At 37.5% G+C, this 21,432-nt stretch overlaps 1 protein-coding gene across 19 annotated transcripts in view; it reads left to right on the forward strand.

The window, feature by feature from the left end:
* The window catches only part of EYA4 (EYA transcriptional coactivator and phosphatase 4), a 153,012-nt gene extending 133,799 nt beyond the window's left edge, over positions 1–19,213 (forward strand). For 11 of the 19 annotated variants that reach the window (XM_054063460.1, XM_009559707.2, XM_054063449.1 and 8 more), the window contains 7 exons: positions 1,772–1,861; positions 7,850–7,908; positions 8,013–8,173; positions 10,551–10,665; positions 12,412–12,533; positions 14,850–14,950; positions 16,502–19,212. In XM_054063460.1, coding sequence (XP_053919435.1) covers positions 1,772–1,861; positions 7,850–7,908; positions 8,013–8,173; positions 10,551–10,665; positions 12,412–12,533; positions 14,850–14,950; positions 16,502–16,582 — 729 coding nt within the window. In that variant the 3' untranslated portion in view covers positions 16,583–19,212. Of the gene's footprint in view, positions 1–1,771; positions 1,862–7,849; positions 7,909–8,012; positions 8,174–10,550; positions 10,666–12,411; positions 12,534–14,709; positions 14,811–14,849; positions 14,951–16,501 lie in introns of all 19 variants that reach the window. The other 8 variants (XM_054063459.1, XM_054063468.1, XM_054063450.1 and 5 more) reach the window with 2 other exon arrangements.
* The last annotated feature ends 2,219 nt before the right edge of the window (positions 19,214–21,432 follow it).

Genomic DNA, 21,432 nt, shown 5'->3' on the forward strand with positions numbered 1-21,432 from the left:
CAAGGTTCAAAATATGTCCATGTATCACATTTTACTATTAGTTTTTAAGTGCTTGGGGGCAAAAGCCTTTTTTTATTCTTTTGTTGTGAAGTCACAGAGCAGCGGATGTCTGATCCGGATTGGGAAGTTTGATCCTAATATTAACAAATGAGCATAGGCTGTTTTGTGTGATTTTATTGCCAGAGGCTGGTAAACTTTCAGACTTTTAATCCCAAGGTATTTAAGAAAGGATTTCTGAAAACTCGCTAATATCAATCAGCATTTAAAAGACAAAATACAGCATTTCATATCTATTTTAGAAGTCCATTGCAGTAAGTTAAACATAAAAAGTTAACTGAATTTGTCAAACTCAGACAGATGATTAAGTAAATGAAAAAAATAGTTACCAGGTGTCAGCTAAACATTAGAAACTGTCCATGTGCATTCTTATCTTAAACAAATGAAGGTAATGCAAATTGGCTTAATGTCTTTCCTAGCAGGCCTAGCAAAGTCAAGTTAATAATCTCACATTTACTGTATGCTAAATGCTCTCAGACAAACTTATTGCAGATGAGTAGATTTCTGGTATCTTGCTGAGGTACAGTGATTTAACAGAGTAAAAGCAGACCCACAAACAGATGCAGCATTTTGAATGACTCTCATCCAGGGACAGGAATCCTGTCTTTCGTCAGAAATGAAGGGATGATCTGTAGCAAACAAACAAACTTACGTATGCTTTCCCATTCCTGTGGACAACCTAAAGAATTGTGCCATAGATTGTACGCATGCTGAAGAACAGTTACAGGCACTTTGTTGAATGAATACCTGCAATAAAACCATAAAGGAGAGTTTGGAATTTCATCATTGAGTGCCTACGTGGAAGAAGGGTAAATATTGAGATGGAGAAGGACCGAACACAGGGTTTGAAAGTAAATAGTGGAGCAGCAGAAAGTGTGAGAAGTAAGTAGTATATGCTTAAGCATAGGCAAGGCAGTGATGATTTCTCCAAAGTAAAACTCAGTTTGGGGAAATGGGCATGGAGTCAGAGTACCTTTTGTATTTTTATAAAGCAGAGACACTGAAATTGAAAAGGCCACTTAAATGACATCTCACTACTACAGTGTAGGATAATTGGTTATAAAGTAATCATTTTAGTAGGGATGATTGCCTTTCCTAGTCCAATTTAGCATGACCTTCGTAAGGACTTCTGTGTGGCCAAAAATTGGAAAGAAAAGCCGAGAGATCAGAGGTATTATGCAGTGGACTAGGTGTCACATGGAGTAATTTCAATTCCTACCTCTGCTGCTGACTCTGTGCATTGCATCAGAAAAATGTATTACTGCTCCATGATTCAGCTTATTTCTGCCCACAAATTGACAGGGAAGTTACTTCTATATTTTTATAAAATGCTCAGGGATGAAAAAAATCAGTATATTCTTATAATATTGATTTTCTTACTTATATCTTTTGTGGTAAGTTCCTTCCCTGTTTACAGCCTTCTTTATGCAGATTTACATATGGCCCCCAGGTTTCCCTTGTCAGTTTAGGTAGGTTACAAATGCCTCATCTTTAAAAACCCTTGAGGTTTCAACATCCCCAGCTCCCCAAGCATTCTCACACAGGTTCACTAGTGTCTTCTTGTAGTATTAAAGTAACTTAATAGTGAAAGGATTCTAGTGAAATTTCTTGCAGTGTCACTTTTCCAAAACACTTTGTATATAGCAGTTTTTAAAGTAATTCTGATACGAATTAAAGGTATTTGAATAATTAACCTTGCTTTCTGTTTTTTAAGGATCCACCAATGGCAGTGACCCTCGGACTGCGAATGGAAGAAATGATTTTTAATCTTGCTGATACACATTTATTTTTTAATGATTTAGAGGTAAGAATCAAAGTAACATAAACACCGTTACGCCCGGGGTTTTAACTTTGTGGTTTTGCTGTGCATTAGTGTTTGTTGCATTTAACGCTTTTTCGCCTTTCCAGACTTAGGATTTGTCATACTCTGAGAGATTAGCCAGGTGGCAATGACTGCCAGTGGCACCAAAATCCTTCCGTGAAACTGCTCCCTCCTCTCTTTGTCTTATGGCCATCTTTTCAGTTTCCATGAAAAGGCAGAGATGTCTGCAGTCATTTCCACGAGGGGGACACATGCCTACCATTCTTTCTCTTGAAGTTCTCTCTGTTTGCTCTAAACGGGTGTAATAATCTGACCACAAGAGACTGTGCACTTCTCTTCATGCAACTTTTGACCACAGCAACCCCCTCGCCCCTTTCCCTTCCTTCTTGCTTAAAAGAATATTCTTCATTTACCTCGAAGACTGCACCATCAGAAAGCTGGCACTATGATAGATGTAATCATCAAAGTTGTCTCTTCCTGAGGTAACCAGGCAACCACATGTTTTGTCACAATGTACCCAGGGCATGAAATTTGGCATCCAGACAGAAAAAGGAGAGATCTCTTCCTAGGAACTGACCGCTGTGGACTGCTCACCTGTTAGAAGGAGGCAGATGGACTGCTGCAGGGACAGCAGTCTGGGAAGCAGGGCTGTCAGCTGGTGCTTCACAGACTTCTTGTTTCACTCCAGAAGTCCAGATCTATTAACATGGAAAGTGACAGTCGTAAGAACCATGTGTCACCAGACAGAGAGTGAAAAATGGTTCTCAAATTAAACTCTGGGCTTTTCAGACCTTTCCTGGTCTAAATCATTTTTTTTCTTACTCAGAGTAGATCACAGAGTTCCCTCTGTGGAGAGATGTTTTGGATATTTTGCCACTAATGACAGTTGGAAGACCTTGAAGTTTTATTTAAAATGCCAGGGAAAAGTCTCTAGTGAGTGAATAGAGAAAATGAGGATAAGTGACACTTTTCCCAATCGCTGGGACTTCGATTTTTTTCTCTTGTGCACTTCTATTCCGTTGTCAGCTATAGACAAAAAGAAAAGTAGAAGTTACCAAGCTGTGATTGTCTTTGTCATCCCTTGCAGATCTCATTTATTCTTAGCTCTTCTTAAATCAAGAAACTGGAATCTTACTTCATCCTGTACCTGAGCTGCACTTCCTCCTTCCAACAGCAGAAACACAGTAAAGTGAAGTCCTGAACATGCTTACACTGATCAGTTTTTTACTGCAGTCAGTCCTAGTGAGTCATAGCTTGACAATGCGAACATATTCAGTGAATGTTCCCTTTTTGGTGCCCTGTATCAGGGATAGATTCAAATCAGTTTTTCAAAGCATTGCTTAAATTTCTTTTTTAGCAGAACCCTCGTGTTTTCAGATTTCATGTGGCACCCAAATGAACTTAAAGCCATTCAGTAGCATGTGCCCAGATTTCTTAAAGCTTGTGCTGAGGTCACGTGGAAGAGTTCAGCAAAATGGAGCTTTGCACTTTTTCCGTATCTCCTTATTCTTGCTTGTGGCCTTTCAAGCTTCATTCCTTTCTCTCATTATTTATTTTCCTTGTAGATCTCAGGTGGAGCTGTCATGGGTGGATCACTACATTTTGTATATTCTTCATAGGGTGGTATTAATATCCTGTCCAAAAATTCATACTCCAGCTCATTCCAGAGATTGAACGGTATCCAGTTTTCAGTTTTAGATAAATCAAAAAATACTACTTGGAGATTGTCTTGGAGAATCTCAAAAGTCAATGAGTTTGTTTTGATTGAAACCGATTTCTACATGCAATTAAGTATTCTCGAGCTCAGAATTCCTTTTTCTTTCAAAACCAACACTCTTGTAAGATTATCAAAATTCCAAACTTCTTGTTCTGAAGTAAGCTGTATGCATACATTCTGGCATATGCAATATGTCCAATAAGTTTGTGTCTTCTTAGCAAGTAAGATATAATAGCCTGGTATCCTGTGCTAAACTACATAGAGGCATCCTTTTGTATGCAGATTAATAAATCTGTCTGTTTAAATACATTTGCAGAGCACATGGCCATTACTGAATATTAAAGTGTATCTTCATGATGGCTGTGTAATGTGAATTCTGAGAATTTCCCTGTTCTGACCTGGGGCATCTCTCCATCTCTTATTCTTTGTCTTCCTCTCTGTATCCTCCTCCAGGGGAGGGAAGGTGAGTGCTGACCTGCTGAAGGTCATGGCCATCAAGGCACAAGGCCTACAATTCTTACTGGAGGATGTGAGATAGGCCTTTATTCAATACATAGATTACTTATCCTTTCATCATCTCTTTTTTTTTTTTTAATGCTGAGCCATCGGATTCTATACCTTCTGTCTTGCTTTCATCTTCATCCCATGAAAAACCATGTGGCTCCAGACATGACAACTGTAGTGTACTAATACCAGTGTATTCTGGTAATATTGAATCCAGTCACTACGTCCTCTTAAGTTTTCTTTTTTCCCTGTGTTCTTGGTTGCAAACACCACATACCAGAGCCTAGTATTAACAACCAAGTTATTGAAAGCTATCACATACAAAAATAATGTTTTCCTTCCTCTATGCAAATCCGTCTCACTGCAGTGACTGCTGAGGCAGAAATACTGATCTGCTGAGAAATTCCCTGCTGACCCAGTAACCCATGATCTAGTCAGCCAAGCTGCATTTTTATTTCAGCCTAGGCTGTTCTCCAACTATTTCATTCTCAGTGTATAAATTTTAGTTAGCTTGGGAAGTATCGCTTGGGAGGGCAGTTGGTGTTTTGCCACGAAAATAGGAGTCTGGTGCTCTAGAAAGTTCACGTGCCTAAACAATGCTTAGAGATGGGACTCAGTTCAGTAATAATGTCCAAACTAATGCATTCTATTTTCAGACAGGTAAGGAATAAATTGGAGGTTTCCCCCCCATCTCAATAATAATTTTAAGACAGCTTTTAGAGCATACTGTGCAGGCTCAAAAACCAATTTCTAGAAATTGCAAGCAGAAAGTTGAACGTTAATCTTACAGTTTCAATTATCCCCCTCCACTCTCAGTGTGATGATTAAAAAACAGTATTTATTTCAAACAAACTTAATTATGTTTTATTTTTATGATAATGCTTCTATATTTTCAATAAGGTTTTGTCATTAGTTTTTTCACATTCAAAATTTAAGTGAAAAACAAAAAATTAGATTTAGGCAGGTCTCAAAATTTGGGAGGTGGATCAAAATAGTTTTAACACAGACTGAAGCATATACATAAAAAGAGGTGTTCTGTGTAGTCTGAGAAAGCAAAGTGCTGAATATCCTCTCAATAATGACATTTTTGTGTTCAGTGTGGTAAGTCATTGTTTTTACTCGGTAATGAAATTACTGTCCATCCCAGGAGGATAACTTTTATGGATGATTTGTTGATTCTGTACTTTCAAACTTTCAAGCTCTAAAAACTGCTGCAGATAATTGGCTGCACTCAGATATGATTCAAATTAGTACTGCTTCAAGCAAAAGGCAGTTATTGTGCCTGAATTCCTCTCCTGTACCCTCAGTAACAGAAAAGTTTTAACCTTGCACTGATAGTGAGCCACTGTGACTTAAGCATAGCCAGTACTGTAGCTGATGTAAAAAGTATTGTAACTTAACAATTAAAGTGACAGACAGCTTGCTTGCTTGCTTTCCTCCCTGCAACTGGTCCGTCTCTTTTACAAGGAAACTCAAATATGGGGTTGTACTACCAGTTTCCTGTTTCTTTTGAGAAAAGTAGAGAATTAACTTAAATCTGCTCAAACCATCTGCTTTTTCTTTTTTTTTTTCCAGAAAGCTTTTTCACAGCTTGTAAGTGAATTTGAAAACTGTAAACACTTTAGTTGAAGTAGATAAGTAAATGAGAAAACAAAGTAAAATGAAGCAAGGAGTAATGGGCACATGAGTTTGCTTTGTTTCAGCAAAAGGGTATTGCCAGTATGGTAAGTAGGTGAGCTATAGATCCAAGAGGAGAAGAGGAAATGAGAAAAGGAGGAGGCTGGAGAGTGCTGTTGGGTTTGATCCTCTTATGTGTCTGGAAACTGAACAATCTTCTTGCAGGGACAAGGGACGAGTAATCAGAAAAGGGCATATTCCCTTCACCTCCTGTTCCTGGAGTCAATGAACAAACTCTGAGATTAAAAAAAAAAAAAAGTGAACAGCTGAGCCTTTGCCACCCACTCATATTTAACTTAATGATGAAATCATCAGCAGAACAGTTATCTGGAATTACTAAGGCAGGAATAGTGTAGCTGGAAGGCTTAACATCAACAGCGGCAGACATCCCTTATCCATCAGGGCTTCTGTGTGCCCTCACTTTAATTCATACACCTTCAGACCCACACAACTGATTTTTGTACTTCAAAAATTTTCTTGCACTTTGACCAGTCCCAGGGAAATCTGTGAAGATAATTAGGAAGCCAGATATTGCTGAGATATTGCAAAACATAGAGTTAGAATTTGGCCCAGTGGGGTGTCTAGTCTGATCTGTGAGTTCTTGTCCTACATTGGGCGGGGGATAGTTGTATTTTTTTCTCAATTGTAAATAATAAATAAGGATAAAGAAATGAACGTGTAAATTCAGCTGTCACTTCCCCTTTTCTTTGTCTTTTCACCTTCTACTGGCATCCAAAAGCAGCTCTTTAAAAAAATTCTACAGCTCAAGATAATCTCCTAAAATAGAACAAAAAAAAAATTACGCACTTCATGCGGGTAAAAGTCGGATAGTTTTCACTCAGTGCAGAGCAAAAAAAAACAGAAAGAAGAAATGGTAATTCTCCATTTTCACACTTTAGGAACTTGTGGCACACACATTTGGAAACCACTCACCTGTTCAGATTTATCCTTTATCTGGATGAATTAGCACTGGTAGGATATTGAGGTTGGAAACATAGAACTGTGTACTTCTGCATGTCATAGAGAGTCTGAATTAAGTGCTGCTTGTCAGCAACTTTATTTGAAGTAGATGACTCAGACGACTTTTTATTTGAGGCACAGAACTATGCATTTTGAAAGCTCAACTTCATTTTATCTTAGTGATAAGATTCAATTATATGAAAATATTGGGGAGTAATTTTATGTAAAATTATAGTCCTTGAACTTTTTCATAAATTATATCAGGTTTTTGTTAACCTCAGCTATTTAAAATATTAAAAACAATACCTACAAGAAAATAAAATCTCTGTACACTGAATTTCAGGTGTGTCTTTGGTTAAGATGTTAATTCTGGCAACTGCAGAAAACATTAGTATGATGCCTGTTCATATTTACTGTTGCATGGTGGCTTGAGTTATTTATTTATTTGTGCCTCCCTCACATTTTCCTATCTTTCTGCCATAACCAGTGGGCAGAAAATGATATTTGATAGCTATCCAATTATTAAACCATCTCTGAGAGGAGTTCAGTTTTCCAGTGTACCTGAGTTTCCTGGGATTACTTCCATCCCTTCCAGAAACAGGAAATAATTAAATTTTTCAGGACTTTTCGATTATCTCTGATTTTCCAGCCAAAGGCATTTGGATAAATCAAGAAAAGAATCTGATAAGCATCCAGACTTCTAGAGTCTAACTGAAATGACATGCCTGTGGAGATTCATCATCATTAGGTTTTAGGAAGTGGGAAAATAATGCTCAGGTGATTTTGGAATATTGGTGTGCTAGAGAGACTATAAATAATACTTGTTGGGGTTTTTCCCAATTAAAATAATTTTAATGTAAAAATCACACTGAAATTATATGTCATTTTTATGAAGGCCTGCTTTAATTAATTTAAACAGTGTAGAAGGAGTTGAAGGTTGTGTCATTTTAAAGAAATTGGTGGTAATAGGAAGCTGTACATATACATACACTGCCATCTTCTGGTGCACTTAATGGCCTGCACCGCTCATGTTTTCGATATCTATACTAAGCATATGGAGAGCATACTCTCTTCTAAGATAATTTATCATTTGGTATTTTTTTTTTCAACAGGAGTGTGATCAAGTTCATATAGATGATGTTTCTTCTGATGATAATGGACAAGACCTAAGGTAAGACAGAGCATATTTTTTATTTTTTTTTTAAAAGATTAAATAAATTGAGTATTTACAGGAATACATTGTATTTATTTTCACTGTATTTTGGGTGTTTGCAGTACCTACAGTTTTGCAACTGATGGCTTCCATGCAGCTGCAAGTAGTGCAAACCTTTGTCTGCCAACAGGTGTAAGAGGAGGGGTTGACTGGATGAGGAAGCTGGCTTTCCGTTACAGAAGAGTAAAAGAGTTGTATAATACTTACAAGAACAACATAGGAGGTGAGTTTAATTATCAAAACCAATTTAGAATTCTGATCAGGTTTAACAGCGTGGTGATAAATTCACATCAAGGGAATGCGCTTTGGAAGCCACAAAGTGAACAGAAAAAGGTGTGTCTGGACCTTGGGCTATTGAAAGCTACTGTTGGCAGAGTCAACATTGTGCTGTTGTGCTGGAGAAGAAGAGGTGGGGAAACAAATCAGGCTTCCATTTGGCTTCCATAGAGCTTGCTTTTTTCCTTCAGACCCATGTCAGCTATGCATACCTTACCGATTGGTTGAGCCGCTTACTCTGCCTCAAATATGCTGTTATTCTAGGAAAAGTTGTACAGTTTCCACAGCCCAAATTGTTTGTGGTTGGTCTATTCCATCCTACAATTTCATGAAAACATGATATCACCCTGTCTGCTAAAGTCTCTGCTGAGTACCTGCTGCTCTATTTTCACCAATGGATGCAAAAAAAACCCACCCTACTACTGCCATACCACTAGCCCCTTTTGTTGACTCTGTAGCTTACACAGTTAATTTTGTTAGCAAGAAATATGACTCTTATTTGGGCTGAGAGCTTTCCTGTTAACTGTTTTCATACATGGACTAATTCACGTCCATGCCAGCAGGCTTGTAGGAAATAAGCAGCAGAACTGATAGAATGTCTTCTGGAGAGTCCTGTGCGACTTGCAGAGGCAGACAGCCCTCTTCTGAGGAGGGAAATTTGTCAGCTGACCCCCTCAAGAAGAGCCTGTGAGAATATGGAATATTTAAAAGTTTTCAGGGATTGCTACAGCCACAGTTGATGAGAAGATGAAGCCAGTCCAGCCAGGAAGGAGTGCAAGTGACCACTCTTCCATTCCATAGCATGGGCTTTTCAATTCATCTGCAATTTATTTCAAAGGAATCTGAAACTCAACGTAAGGCTCACCTTCAGCAAAATCAGACTGATGTTCACTTCCTGCGGTCTCTCAGAAATGGGAAAAGTACTACTAATACAGATAGTGAATTAGTCATTACCTTAATCATTTTTTGAAATATATGTTTTCTCTTAGAAGTTCAGAGTCTGTACTTGCTGCAGAATGAAGCAATGGGAGCAAAGGGTGATAGCAGATGATTGGCATTCACTTGTCCTCCCTTGCCATTCACTGGTGTCATGAATGGAGTTTTTATATCTTAAGAATACTTGTAATAGTATTATCCAAACCTTTACTGCATTTTCTTATATCTCCTAATGCATCTAAGGTTATAAAGCTGTACATTTCATAAAATCTGGAACATTAGTAAGAGTGGAAGTCCAATAGCACAGCATAGGGAAACACACTAAGAGGCAGGCAGAGTGCAGATTTGTGGTGCATTGTACTAAGGTTTTTATTCTTTTCTACAAATCCTGCTTCTGAAATAGATTCAGTCCTTAGTGGGTGTACATCCTATGCTTCTTAGCCTTTTTAATAATCTGTTTATCGCACATATATCTATTCATTTCAAAGTAGCTGTTCAAAGGCAACAGAAGGCTTCATCAAATAGGTATTTTTAGGTTGTGCCATTTCAGATTTTTGAAGACAGTCGTCGCTGCTTCTTGGGAATATGGAGTGTGGAAGAGAAGAGGGATACTAAGGGTCATGGAACCTGCCTCTCTGCTCTTCCAGCACCAAATCTAAATTTAAAATAGCTTAGTTCCAAAGAACTCAGGTCTCGACATTCAATAGACTGAGTATTTTTATAAATCTGACTATTCATAACCAAAAGAAGATTTTTAAAGTGCTTTTAAGGACTAGCTGAGATGTAAGAACTTACAATGTACAGACGCTTCAGGCCTGTAAATGCTCTGAAAGAAGCTGTCATTACTGACTACAACAGGAGATGAAAAGCAAGCCATCAGCGAACAAATGTATTTCCCTATATGTAACCTGAAATTCACCTATATACAGAGTCATAAGCAGGGCAGTTTCAGACATGCACAGATAGCACAAAGGAAGTTTTATTCTAAAGTCTCGTCTTTTATGAAGGTATCTGCCTATGGCCCCGATGGTGTGAATCTCCTTGTCACTGCCTCTGATAATTAGAGTGTGATGTACGTGGGAGCTAGTTTAAAATTATCTGAAATGCGTACTTTGAAATGTAGTAAAGGAGTTTGAATAGATGAAGAAAAAAAATCAGATGCCTAATTGTTAGTATCTGCAATACTTTCTGACATTGGTTGATATAGTGGAGTGCAAATAAAAACAGAGAACAATTTACTGAGTCTTGAAGCAATAGATTTTTCTCTGTGATGTTTTTTCAAGTTCTATTGGAATTTAAAATAGAAACAATGACCATAAAATCTATACATTCCAACTGATACAGAATTTATTTTGTTTTTTTTCTTTTCTTGCTATTTTACATAAAAGGACTTCTAGGTCCTGCTAAAAGAGATGCATGGTTGCAATTAAGAGCAGAGATGGAAGCTCTGACAGACTCCTGGCTAACAAATGCACTTAAATCATTATCCATTATCAGCACAAGGTATGTATTTGAGTCTACTGTAAAAAAGTTTCTAGTTTTGGACTTTTAATGGCTGGTTTTTGACATTTTAGTTTACAATAAATTAGCGCCGTTGAAGAACAGAACAGGTCTAATACGACTTTTGGGTAGAACATAGGAAAAATTCCATGGAAAGTGATTTAATTTTCAATAATTCCAGCACTTACTAAAGATAGTATGAAGTGTCTTCTAAAATGTGATAACTGTTCCTGTGTGTATATTGAAAGTATTGTAGAATGCTGAGCCAGCCTTTAATTTATTATCTTCTGGGCAGCAGCATCCTGTGAACTCCACATTTCCATTTTGTCCTTCATAGTTTGTGCCTGTTCACGCTGCTACCTAAATACTGTGTAGAACCCAGAACACAAAACCATTTTCCTTCTGCCCTTCCAAACAAAGCAGTATGCTTAAGCATAAATATAAGTTTTCAGAAGAGCGAAAATCTGTTTTAACTGCATTAAAAATATGGGTTCTCAGTAGAGACACAAAATATATTGTTTGAAATAATAAAACTGTAAACACTGCTGCTGCTTAGTCAGTCATGCAATATGTATCTTATCAGAAAAGCTCAAAAATTGTGGTCTAAAACCATAAAAAAACCCAATGTTAAGCTATCTTGCCGTCTGAACATGTCTGGGAAAAGACTCGAGATCAAGAGGAAAGAACAAACTTGGAAAAATGTGAAAAACTTATCTTAAATGTAGCAATTTTTTCAATATGTTTATTTCTTAGATGCTGTTTATTCAGCAGTGCCTTAAGCACCTCAAGAGAAAAAAAGTGAAATATTTGTGTAAGCCATTGTGTTTAGCTCTGTATTTCATTCAAAAAAGACATTTGGCAATGAAGACCACTTGAGCATTGGTGGGTGAGTTATCAGCTGTTATCAGTTACTCAGGACTGTTAAACAATAGTCTTTTGTCTTGTCTTCAAATAGCAGCAGAGCTATAAATCTTTAGAAGCAGTCCATGAGGCAGCTAAACATTACCTATATGTTACTAACAGGAAATTTGAGATACACTAAGGAAGAAGTAGTAGCCTAAGGTCTTGCTCGGAGTTTGTGGAAGAACCAGTTGTGGTAAAAATCACAACTATTTGCTGCAAGCTCCATGCTCACGCTATGGTCAAGCTCACGTTCCAGTCTGTCAGTGCCTAAAGTAGCTTGGCTCTGAGTTTTCTGTTGTGTCACTGCTAGTACAACTCCTCCATTCAAGGTTTTATCCTCAACTTTTGATGCTAGCTTGTTAAGATGATTATACTTATCTCTCCCTTTTCTCAGAAATATTATTACTCTTGAAATATGAAGCAAGTGATGTTGTTGTGCAAAAATGTGTATTGGCTCTTTATTTCCCCTCGGGAGTAACAAATGATGTTTTCACGTTCTCCTAACACTTTTATTTGGCTAGTAGCTACTGCCAATTAATTCTCAGCATAAAAATGCAGTTGGTGATTTTAAATGTCTGGATTTTAGTGGACCCATCTTCAAGGGCCTGGTTTTTTTTATAAACCAGTGTGGAATATTTCCTACAATCAGGCCTGTGTATTTTTTAAAGGATTTTGCCAAATGTTTTATGTGCATTTTTTGGAAGTGATGGTGCTGAACAACACTGCTACGTGAGTGAAAGTAAATGTGGAGGAATCCTGAATGTGCTTTCCACAGCTGGTTCACCTCATCAGCATATGGGTAATGGTTTTAAACTATCTAAATTTAACCTGTTTCTCTGATTTTAGGAGTAACTGTGTAAACGTGTTGGTAACAACAACCCAGCTTATCCCAGCACTTGCAAAAGTTCTGCTGTATAGCCTAGGAGGAGCTTTTCCTATTGAAAATATTTACAGTGCAACCAAAATAGGTAAGAAAATTATTCTTTCATGCATTCTGACTATACTGCATTACCAATATTGTTTTGCCAGTAATGGATGGATCCCAGGTCACTTCCATGACACTTACCATGTTAGTTATAAGATATAGGCAATGCATATATTTGGAGGTGTTTATGTCAATAAATTCCAAATTCAGCTTATTTTCAATGATGCCTGGCGGAATAAGGGTCCCCATACTGATTAAAAGCCTCAGCAACTCCGAAGTATGGTGCAGAAAAGAAAAAAATGTGCAGAAAATAATGAAGAAAAGTGTTTTGTGAAATCAAATTAAGCAGAACTTCTGCCAAAATAATCTCTGCTCTGACCTTCAGCTCTTTGTAAGCTAGACCAATGCTTCTTAATCATTGATGGTAATGACAGCTGTTACCAATGGAAGCTGTGTTGATGGATACCACAAGGGTGCTTCCCTATTCCATTGACAGCTGGGTACCTGTTGAGTATTACAGTCTGGAAATGTAGAGTTTTTGGAAATTGCATCCAAAATTTTCTTGTAAACCAAGAAAAGTTATCACCACTGTGAAATCTGGCTACAATGACTAATGATTTTGGCAGATGTCATGATTTACCAATTATTAATTTAGGAATGCTTAATTTCTATACCTCAGACATTTTATATATATATATCATGAAGTGTGACACTTCATTTTTCAAAAGCATTATAAATTTTTTCTTAAATTATTTTCATGAATGAAAAAACAATGCATATTCTAACAGTGTCAGGAAAAACTATTACCTCAGTCATCTTTTAATAAGCTGTAGCTGTCCTCTAGACAGAAATTACTCAAATACTTCAAAAAATTAAGTCAAGGCACAACGTACCCTAAATACTAAATGGTACTGAGCAGCCTCTGGAATGAATGTCGTCTGTCATACAGCCTCTATATGTTGGAATCAGTCATTGAGATTGCACTCGGACCAATGGAGGGAGCATTAAGATGTAGTGCTGACAGCACAGAAGGGGGTGGTGAAGTGAAGCACAGTCTCTAGAGGCTCTGTTGAAGTAATTCTGCACCAGCAGGTCCTTCTGAGGACAGTGTGGCTCCTGTCAGGAGCACAGAAAATCCTGTTGGGTACAAGATGTCTCTCTACTTCTCATCTTGATCTCTGCTCTGTGCTGAGCACAGGACTATGGTTGCAGCTGTTGCTTGCATACGCTGAAAGCTGGTCCTCACTCAACAGTTAACACACACAATGCTTTTCCTAATCATAAGCTTTTATTGTGGGCTACCTGAAAAACAAACAAACAAACAAACAAGCAAAAAACCCACAAAACCAGAGAAGAGCAGTATGAATCAGAGACCTAGAAATCGTGAGATTGTGAGATGAGATGAAAAAACTAGGGTGGGGATAGCCATAATAACAAACAAGGTAAAAAGCTATTGCAGAGAGGAAAGAAGTAATCTTTCTCTACGTTGATGGGAGGGATGACAATAGGCGATGATTTCTTTGCACTGGGGCATGTATAAGTTGCATGTCAAAGAGAAACTCCCTAATTGAAAGTATTAATTAAATACAGTTTGCCTTGGCAACAACTAAACCATCTTATTAGACCAGTTTTAGGATCAATAGAACAAACACAAGCGTTTGTTGGCAAACCTGAGCCTGCAGTACAATGAAAAGATCAGTAGACGACTTTGCTTGGTTCCTTTCAATCCTGTTTATTGCTGTTACTCACTTAGCCTGCTTGCTTCCACATTTCTCCCAAAAAGCCAAATGCTTCATGGAAGTTCTTCCAGGAACCTGTTGTCTAATTCTACTTCTTTGATCACGTTTTCCGTTGCTACTTCACTTGTTGCAGATACATCAGAATTAAAATTGCTGCTTTACATGAAAAATTTATTATTACAATAATAGAGAAACATTTCAATTCAGTCATTAATTCACTAACCTACTTATTTTTGCAGCACTGGTAATTCTTTTATCTTAGTGGCTTTGTTGTAACTCTTAAGACAGAGATTTAGTTTTACCTGGAGCAGCGTAATGTCACTAAGAGAATTATTTGTTTCTCACCAGTTTAAGCTCCAAATCCCAAAGCTGGGAGCTTTAAAATATAGTAGTAGTAACAATGTATTACCACTGCAATTATCTTTTGTAGGGCTTCACCATAACTCACTTGGTAACTTGAATAAGTGCATTGTTTTTCAGGCAAAGAGAGCTGTTTTGAGCGTATAGTGTCCAGATTTGGCACTAACATAACTTATGTTGTGATTGGAGATGGCCGAGATGAGGAACATGCAGCTAATCAGGTAACTTCACTCTGAACTTTTATCTCATTTATCTTCCAGGAAAAGAAAGTTGCTTTGAACGAATAATGCAAAGGTTTGGCAGAAAAGTAGTATATGTTGTAATTGGGGATGGTGTAGAAGAAGAACAGGCAGCAAAAAAGGTAACCTGTCTCCTGAAATGTTGGTGTGATACATAGCTACTAATGCAAGCCGTTCTGTTTGCATTTTGCCAGTGTTGCCCAATGGTAGAATGACAATTTCAGTCCATATATGCAAAGCAACAAAAGCATGATGAGATCAAAACTTAGAGTAAAATGAACCATTTGGATTCTAGCATTTACTTCACTTCAGTTTGGAAATAAAAAACATGCAACATTATTTTAAAAAATAAATTAAAAATGCTTGCAACAATAATACCTGACTACCTTCAAAAAAATTAAAGATAAATAGAAAAGGTTGAAACGGCTATGACGTGGTGATTGGACAGTGGCTTTCTTTAAATGATGAAATCAGGGAGGTTTCAAGAGAAGCGCTACAGAGGCTGTGGAAAAACATCTAAATGACTGTGCAAATTTTTTTGAAGAAAGACGTGTCAACAGAAGGAAAAAGAACACAACATAGATATTGTTTACCAAATCTGTGTTTCTTAAAAGGAAGTGTTTCTTTAGAAATACTCAGTTTTCTCATGGTAGGAATTCAATTCTAAATGCCATTGGGCAAGTTTGAATGCTCAGAAAGAGATCAAACTAATAAATTGCACCATACTTCCAAGTGTGACCTTGGAAGTGTGCACAAACTGAAAGCTTTTGGCTCACAAAGTCTACACAAGACAAGTGATGTAAATATTATTGTGCTAGGAGTAGCAAAGTGAAGTGCCCTTTTGGTGTTGTGGCTGGAATGGAAACAAAATGAAAATAACCAAAATGCTCATTCCAAATGGTTCCTTAATATAGGTACAGTACTGGTGATGGGTCTTTTATAGTTTGTGCTAAATAAAGGTGGTTGGATTGTGTACTTTCCAGTTTGGCATGCTTTTTTCTTAACATTGGCTATATTGCATGGATAGATAGAGAATTCAGAGAGATGAATGTATATATCACATTACAAATAGATCTGAACACAACATGAAAGTATGGATTTCTTTCTATTCTGACAAATTGCTGAAAGAGTATTGTGCGTATATCTGCATCTCTTACAGACACTGATGCTTTCCACAACACAAATTATCTTTTTTTAAACCAGAACTGTGTTATTTTCTTACTGAGAGAGATGACTTTTTTTCCCTCTAGATAGAGAAAAATGTAATTAAACTCTGTTTCAGTGTTGTGTGAAGCCTCTTCTAATGACAGTCTTATTGCTTATTGATCATTCGGTATTTTGCGAAGTCTAATGCAGAAAGGGATTTCCTATTAATGCTCCTTCACGTGGGTTTGCATGCTAACAATAAGTAAATTAATAGCCTTTAGTTATTAACAACCTTTTGCCAAAGAGACTATTAAGAAAAATTATCTAATTATTTTATCTTCAGTTGAACTATTAAGCTCAGATCTATTTTGGTCTGATTTTTGTCAGTACTTTACTAGCAAAAATCAATCCAGAAATGCAGTGGTGTAAAATATGTGATGGTAATCTGACTAGCGTCGTGTGTCATATAGCATCCTGTGTCACAGTGTTCATCTTTCCTGACCTTTTCCCCCCTCTAACAAACACAGCACAACATGCCTTTCTGGAGGATATCCAGTCATTCGGACCTCTTGGCTCTCCATCAAGCACTGGAACTAGAGTATTTGTAACTGTGTTCTAAAGTTGGCAATCCTTTTCTTTTTTATATATATATATTTCAAGTACACTGAATTTTTATGTGTGATTCAATGCCTCTGGCTTTACACATATGAATTGTCTTAAGAAGGGAAGAAATACTTGGAATTAAAAATTCCAAACTGAAGAATTCAGATTGCTGAATGGAGTTAAAATGTTAGTGCTACGTAAGGAAGCTCTATGGTCTTATATATGCAACGTTTTCAAATGAATTAAAACTGTGGAGGTTACTGGTACACACCAAGTGAACCCTGACAGGAGTGAACAAAGGACTCAAACTGGCAAAGCACCAACACGGGTTTTCCAGCCAACAAGGTGGTGTTCAATAACATTCCTCAAAATGGGATATATTCTCAGCACTGAGGTTTGAACCAGACTTAAGCCTACCTAACCCAGAAAATCTGAATTGGAATGCACTCAGACTGTATAATGACAATCCTGTCTAGACCTGTAATTTGTGTAAATTATTGATGAAAATAATTTACTGTGACTTTATTAGAAGCTGATTTTGGAAGTGGATGCAATTTTTCTTTCTTTTGGGAGGGGCAGGGGTGGGAGAGGGTTATATAATATTGTCTCTTTTATAAGTTTGGCAAACAGAATGTGCATAATGATGTGTTGTGCCTTAAAGAGAAGACTGTGTTTGTGTGTTATAGTGTAATTTTGGTTAAAAACTATGTAGATAAACAAAAAAAAAACCTTTCTGATATTTTTTGACATGACCAAATCTGAAATTCAAAGAAATTAAAGAGCAGGGCTGCACCGAAGCATTTAAGTTTTTGTTGCAGTAAAAAAAAATAATAAAGGAAAGTTTGTGTTTTTATTTGGATTCTGAATAATTCCACTGATTATTTGAGGAAAGTTAAGAGTATGTCGGGAGGTTGATACTGGGGACCGCTACCTTGAAAGCTAAAAAAAAAAGTATTTAATACCTTCAGCATCATTTCTACATCATCTGACAAGAGAACTAAGAGCCATATTAATTAGTTACTTAGTCCACTGGAAGCCATACAGTGAGTGCATCTGCTGTGTATAAAAGAACAAATTCCTACCAATCAGACGGAAGTGTGCAGGTGCCATTACCAGAAGGAAAAATGTGGGTTTAAGCCCAGCTGGGAAATAAAACAAGTTCATTAGGAAGGAAAAATTACTAAATCATCTCTCCCCATTCAGATGCACAAATGATGCTACATTTAGCATATTCAGCATCAACACAAGCTGCTGAAGTTGCTGGTGTGATGCCATTGGCCATTTTGAGAGCACAGTCCACTTTGGTAAACATAACAGTGTTTGGGTAGCTTTTCCGTTGTGTTCCACATTTGTGTCTTCTGGTTTGGGTCAACATGTTTTTGCTCATCCATTTTTGATTGCACAACATTACACAGGAGCAACTCTCCATGTTTTTGAATGAGGAATTTCAGTAGCATGTCGGGCACCTGAGTAGAGGATAAGGTTGAGATTTTTATGAAGACATATTGAGAAGTATATGACCTTAATTTTCATCATTTCTGTTAAAAAATGTGGTCAATACAGTGATAAATTCCTTACAAGTTTCAAACATGCTACCTTTCAGCTTTGGAAAATGAGCAAGGTCCATATTGCATGCAGAGTCCCTAGTACTGCATGGGCAGCCGAAGCACTCTGAATTAACAGTGGGTGGTGCGTCTCTCAAGGCAGAAGATGGAAACTGCTTTTTTGATTTTTTACATTACACATGGAGATACTTGAGGTTGCCCATACTCCGACCGTGTAAAGAATTGTGTGCAAGAGGAGATGTTAAATGTAAACTCCAGGATGCCTACACGAACACAGTAGTCAGCACTGAGGTGAAGTCGTGTGTAATGTCATGTTTGCAAGTATTTTGAGCAAATGAAGTATAGGATATAACGCCTTTTGCTGATACTCTAATAGTTCTCAGTCAGTACAGAACTTCAACATTCATTAAGCATTTGAGTAGTCAGCTTGCAGAATATAAATACAGTGTGATTGCAGTCACAAGATAGTACCTTAAATAAAACTCTGTGCAGTTCAGTATATTTGCAGAAGAGGACAGGAGAAACTGAAACTGAGGCTTATTCTTAGATGTCCATGAAGATGGTGCACAAAGATATAGGTGGCACCTAGTTCCCAGATCTGTTTTCATAAGAATTCGGTGTGAGCAGCAGAATTTGCATCTGAAGCAGAGATGGAGTATGTTCCAGTGCAAGCTCTGACAAGGGAGATGAGGCCAAATCAAAATCCTGTGTACAACCACCCTTCATCTTGAGGCAGATTAAATGCTGCACAAAATTGGAATTGCAGAGTCTATGGGTGAATATGGACTTGGCCCGGAAAACTAGATTTTAGCTGTGGGATTGTATCCAAATCCAGGGTTTCCATTAAAAAATCATCTCTGCTTTACAGGATTGACACCAAGCATATGCACTAAATGAATATAGTATTTAGCATCTCTGAAGAGGAGCTGAGGTAACGTGAGCCAAAATCCTAGCAATAGCAGCATTTTGGAAATATAATTTAAGCCAAGGGTCTCTGTCATGTGTTAGGAGATTATAGTTTATTAGGGCCTCCATGATTCAAGAAAATGTAAATTAAAATTAAAGCTTGTAAAATTATGTACATCTTTACTATTTCTCAATAAATACACTTGGAAATGTCTTTTTTTTTTTTTTTTTTGCACTGTTGTTAAGTAGCTTAGTTTGCGGTTGAAACCGTCTGTTCACAGTGTCTCTTACAGTAACTACATGTGACCTTGGAATCTTTAATTTAAAGTGTGTCTGTGCTGCCTTTGCGGTTCATGCCTGAAGCAACCCTGTGCCTACGGGGTCTAGTAGAGACTGACTCATACTGTTTTCAGGATGCAGACTCTGGAGACAACCTTCCTCTTCTTTGCACTGAGGGTTTCCTCACCAAGAAGGCTAGATATCTTACTCCAGATGCAGCCTGAGCAGCAACACTTTTGTTGTGGTGTCCTTGGAATAAAATGCACAGCAAACCAGTTTAATGGTCTAGACACGTAGTATTTTCATTTAAGTTTCCTTGACAATTCACTAACTAATGTTATGCTAGTATCTTTCTTGTGAGCACGGGTTGTGCAGGAGACTGACTGGGCTACTGGAGAGAAGCAGGCATTCTAGTCCAACCTGATGCTGTTGAAACTTGGTCAAAATCTTTGGGAGCAGTGCTTCATGTCATAGTGAGGTGCTGATCTTGGTTTGAAGGGATCAGTCCCTCTGCAGTCTGTTTGCACAGACTTCAAGGGAGAAGTGGGACTGCAGGACTACCAATCAGCACACACAGGCATGACATTATGATCTTGGGAGCTATGTAGCAAGTGGCAGAGTAACCACACTGGTAACCAGAGTGCTTCAACCATGAGAGACAGCTTGTAAACAGTCAATTTTTTTCCCCAGGAGTTAGATGAAATCATGTTGGACTCGATGGTTGGACTTGATCGATGGACTCGATGACCCAGTGGGTCCCTTCCAACCTAGTGATTCCATGATTCTATGATTCTATGTCTGTTACAAAGATAACTGTTCTGTGTGTAATGATTCTCAACTGATGACAAAGACACCATTTTCTCTAAAACTGCTCTGATGTTTATTTTTAATGGGTACGTTCTCCCATTGCCCATCATTAGATGTGGTAAAATGTATGTCCTCTTTGCAACGTCATATAGATGACTATGGCCATCTTGACATTGCACGGGATATTACACGTTACTGGATGCAAAGATTGACAGGCTAAAAATTATAAAATTATACATATTCTCAAATTTACTAAAAATATGTAATGAGTTTCTACTTGTTTACAGGGAACATAGGAATGCAGTTTGCAGTGTTTGTGGGTACGTAGTATGTTTGGCTTCTACTCCAATTTTAGGAACAAAATGGAGGGCATAAAAAATAGTGTGGGCAAAATATAAAGGAGACCCATCTACTGAACAGACTGACTCATAGTTAATAGCTTCAACGTTGTGTCTCCCAGATGGGATTACATGTGACTCTAGAGAAGGGAATCCAATATTCAGTACCACATCTGGAAAGGGAGGTGAAAGGTAGTCAGAAAATTGTTTTCCTCCACATAAAAACTGTGGGTGATTTCAAAACTTGTCCATTTACAACATCAGGATAAAAATGAGATGTTATGGGCTTTTTACTTAGAAGAGTTAGCTTCATTTCTCATTATTGAGAAATACAGTGCTCTAAATGGCTGTCAATAAATCTTCCCCATGGTGTTTCACAGCATTACACTAAAGTAAAAACATTATGTTAAGAGCAGATCTGGGTGGAGAAATATTCCTTGGTCATTAGGGTGCAGAAATACCTCTCTTCATGAGCTGTATTCATTACTTATAGTGAATCACCAAGGAAAATCAAACAGAAATTCAGAATAAAATTACTTGTTATGTGTCTCTTCCATTGTTTGCTGTTATATTATTATCTCTAGGGGATTCGCGTTTAAGGTTCATATATTTGATCCATTTTCTTTTTTCCAAACATATAATGGATTCAGAAACATTTTGCAAGTGTTCATAAATTTGCCAGAATTGTTTCAGTTGCCAAAAGCCCAGGCAGTAGGAGAAATGCTGAGAAAGTCAAAACCTATCAATAGTTCGGTTTTGTGTCTTAGTTTCGTTACCAGTTTCAAGGCTTGATTTTCCAACAGCTGAGCCTCTGACTTGGAACCACTAATAAAAAATGAAGAATGAGGTTTTTTTGGGGGAGGTGGGAGAAGAAAAGAGAAAGGGAGAAAACACCAGTAAGTTTCACAAATCAATTTTTACATGGACAAGCAAAGAAAGTCCTTTGTTACACAAAGAGCC

The sequence above is a fragment of the Cuculus canorus genome, chromosome 3 (genome assembly GCF_017976375.1).
Source record: "Cuculus canorus isolate bCucCan1 chromosome 3, bCucCan1.pri, whole genome shotgun sequence".
Classification (NCBI taxonomy): domain Eukaryota; kingdom Metazoa; phylum Chordata; class Aves; order Cuculiformes; family Cuculidae; genus Cuculus; species Cuculus canorus.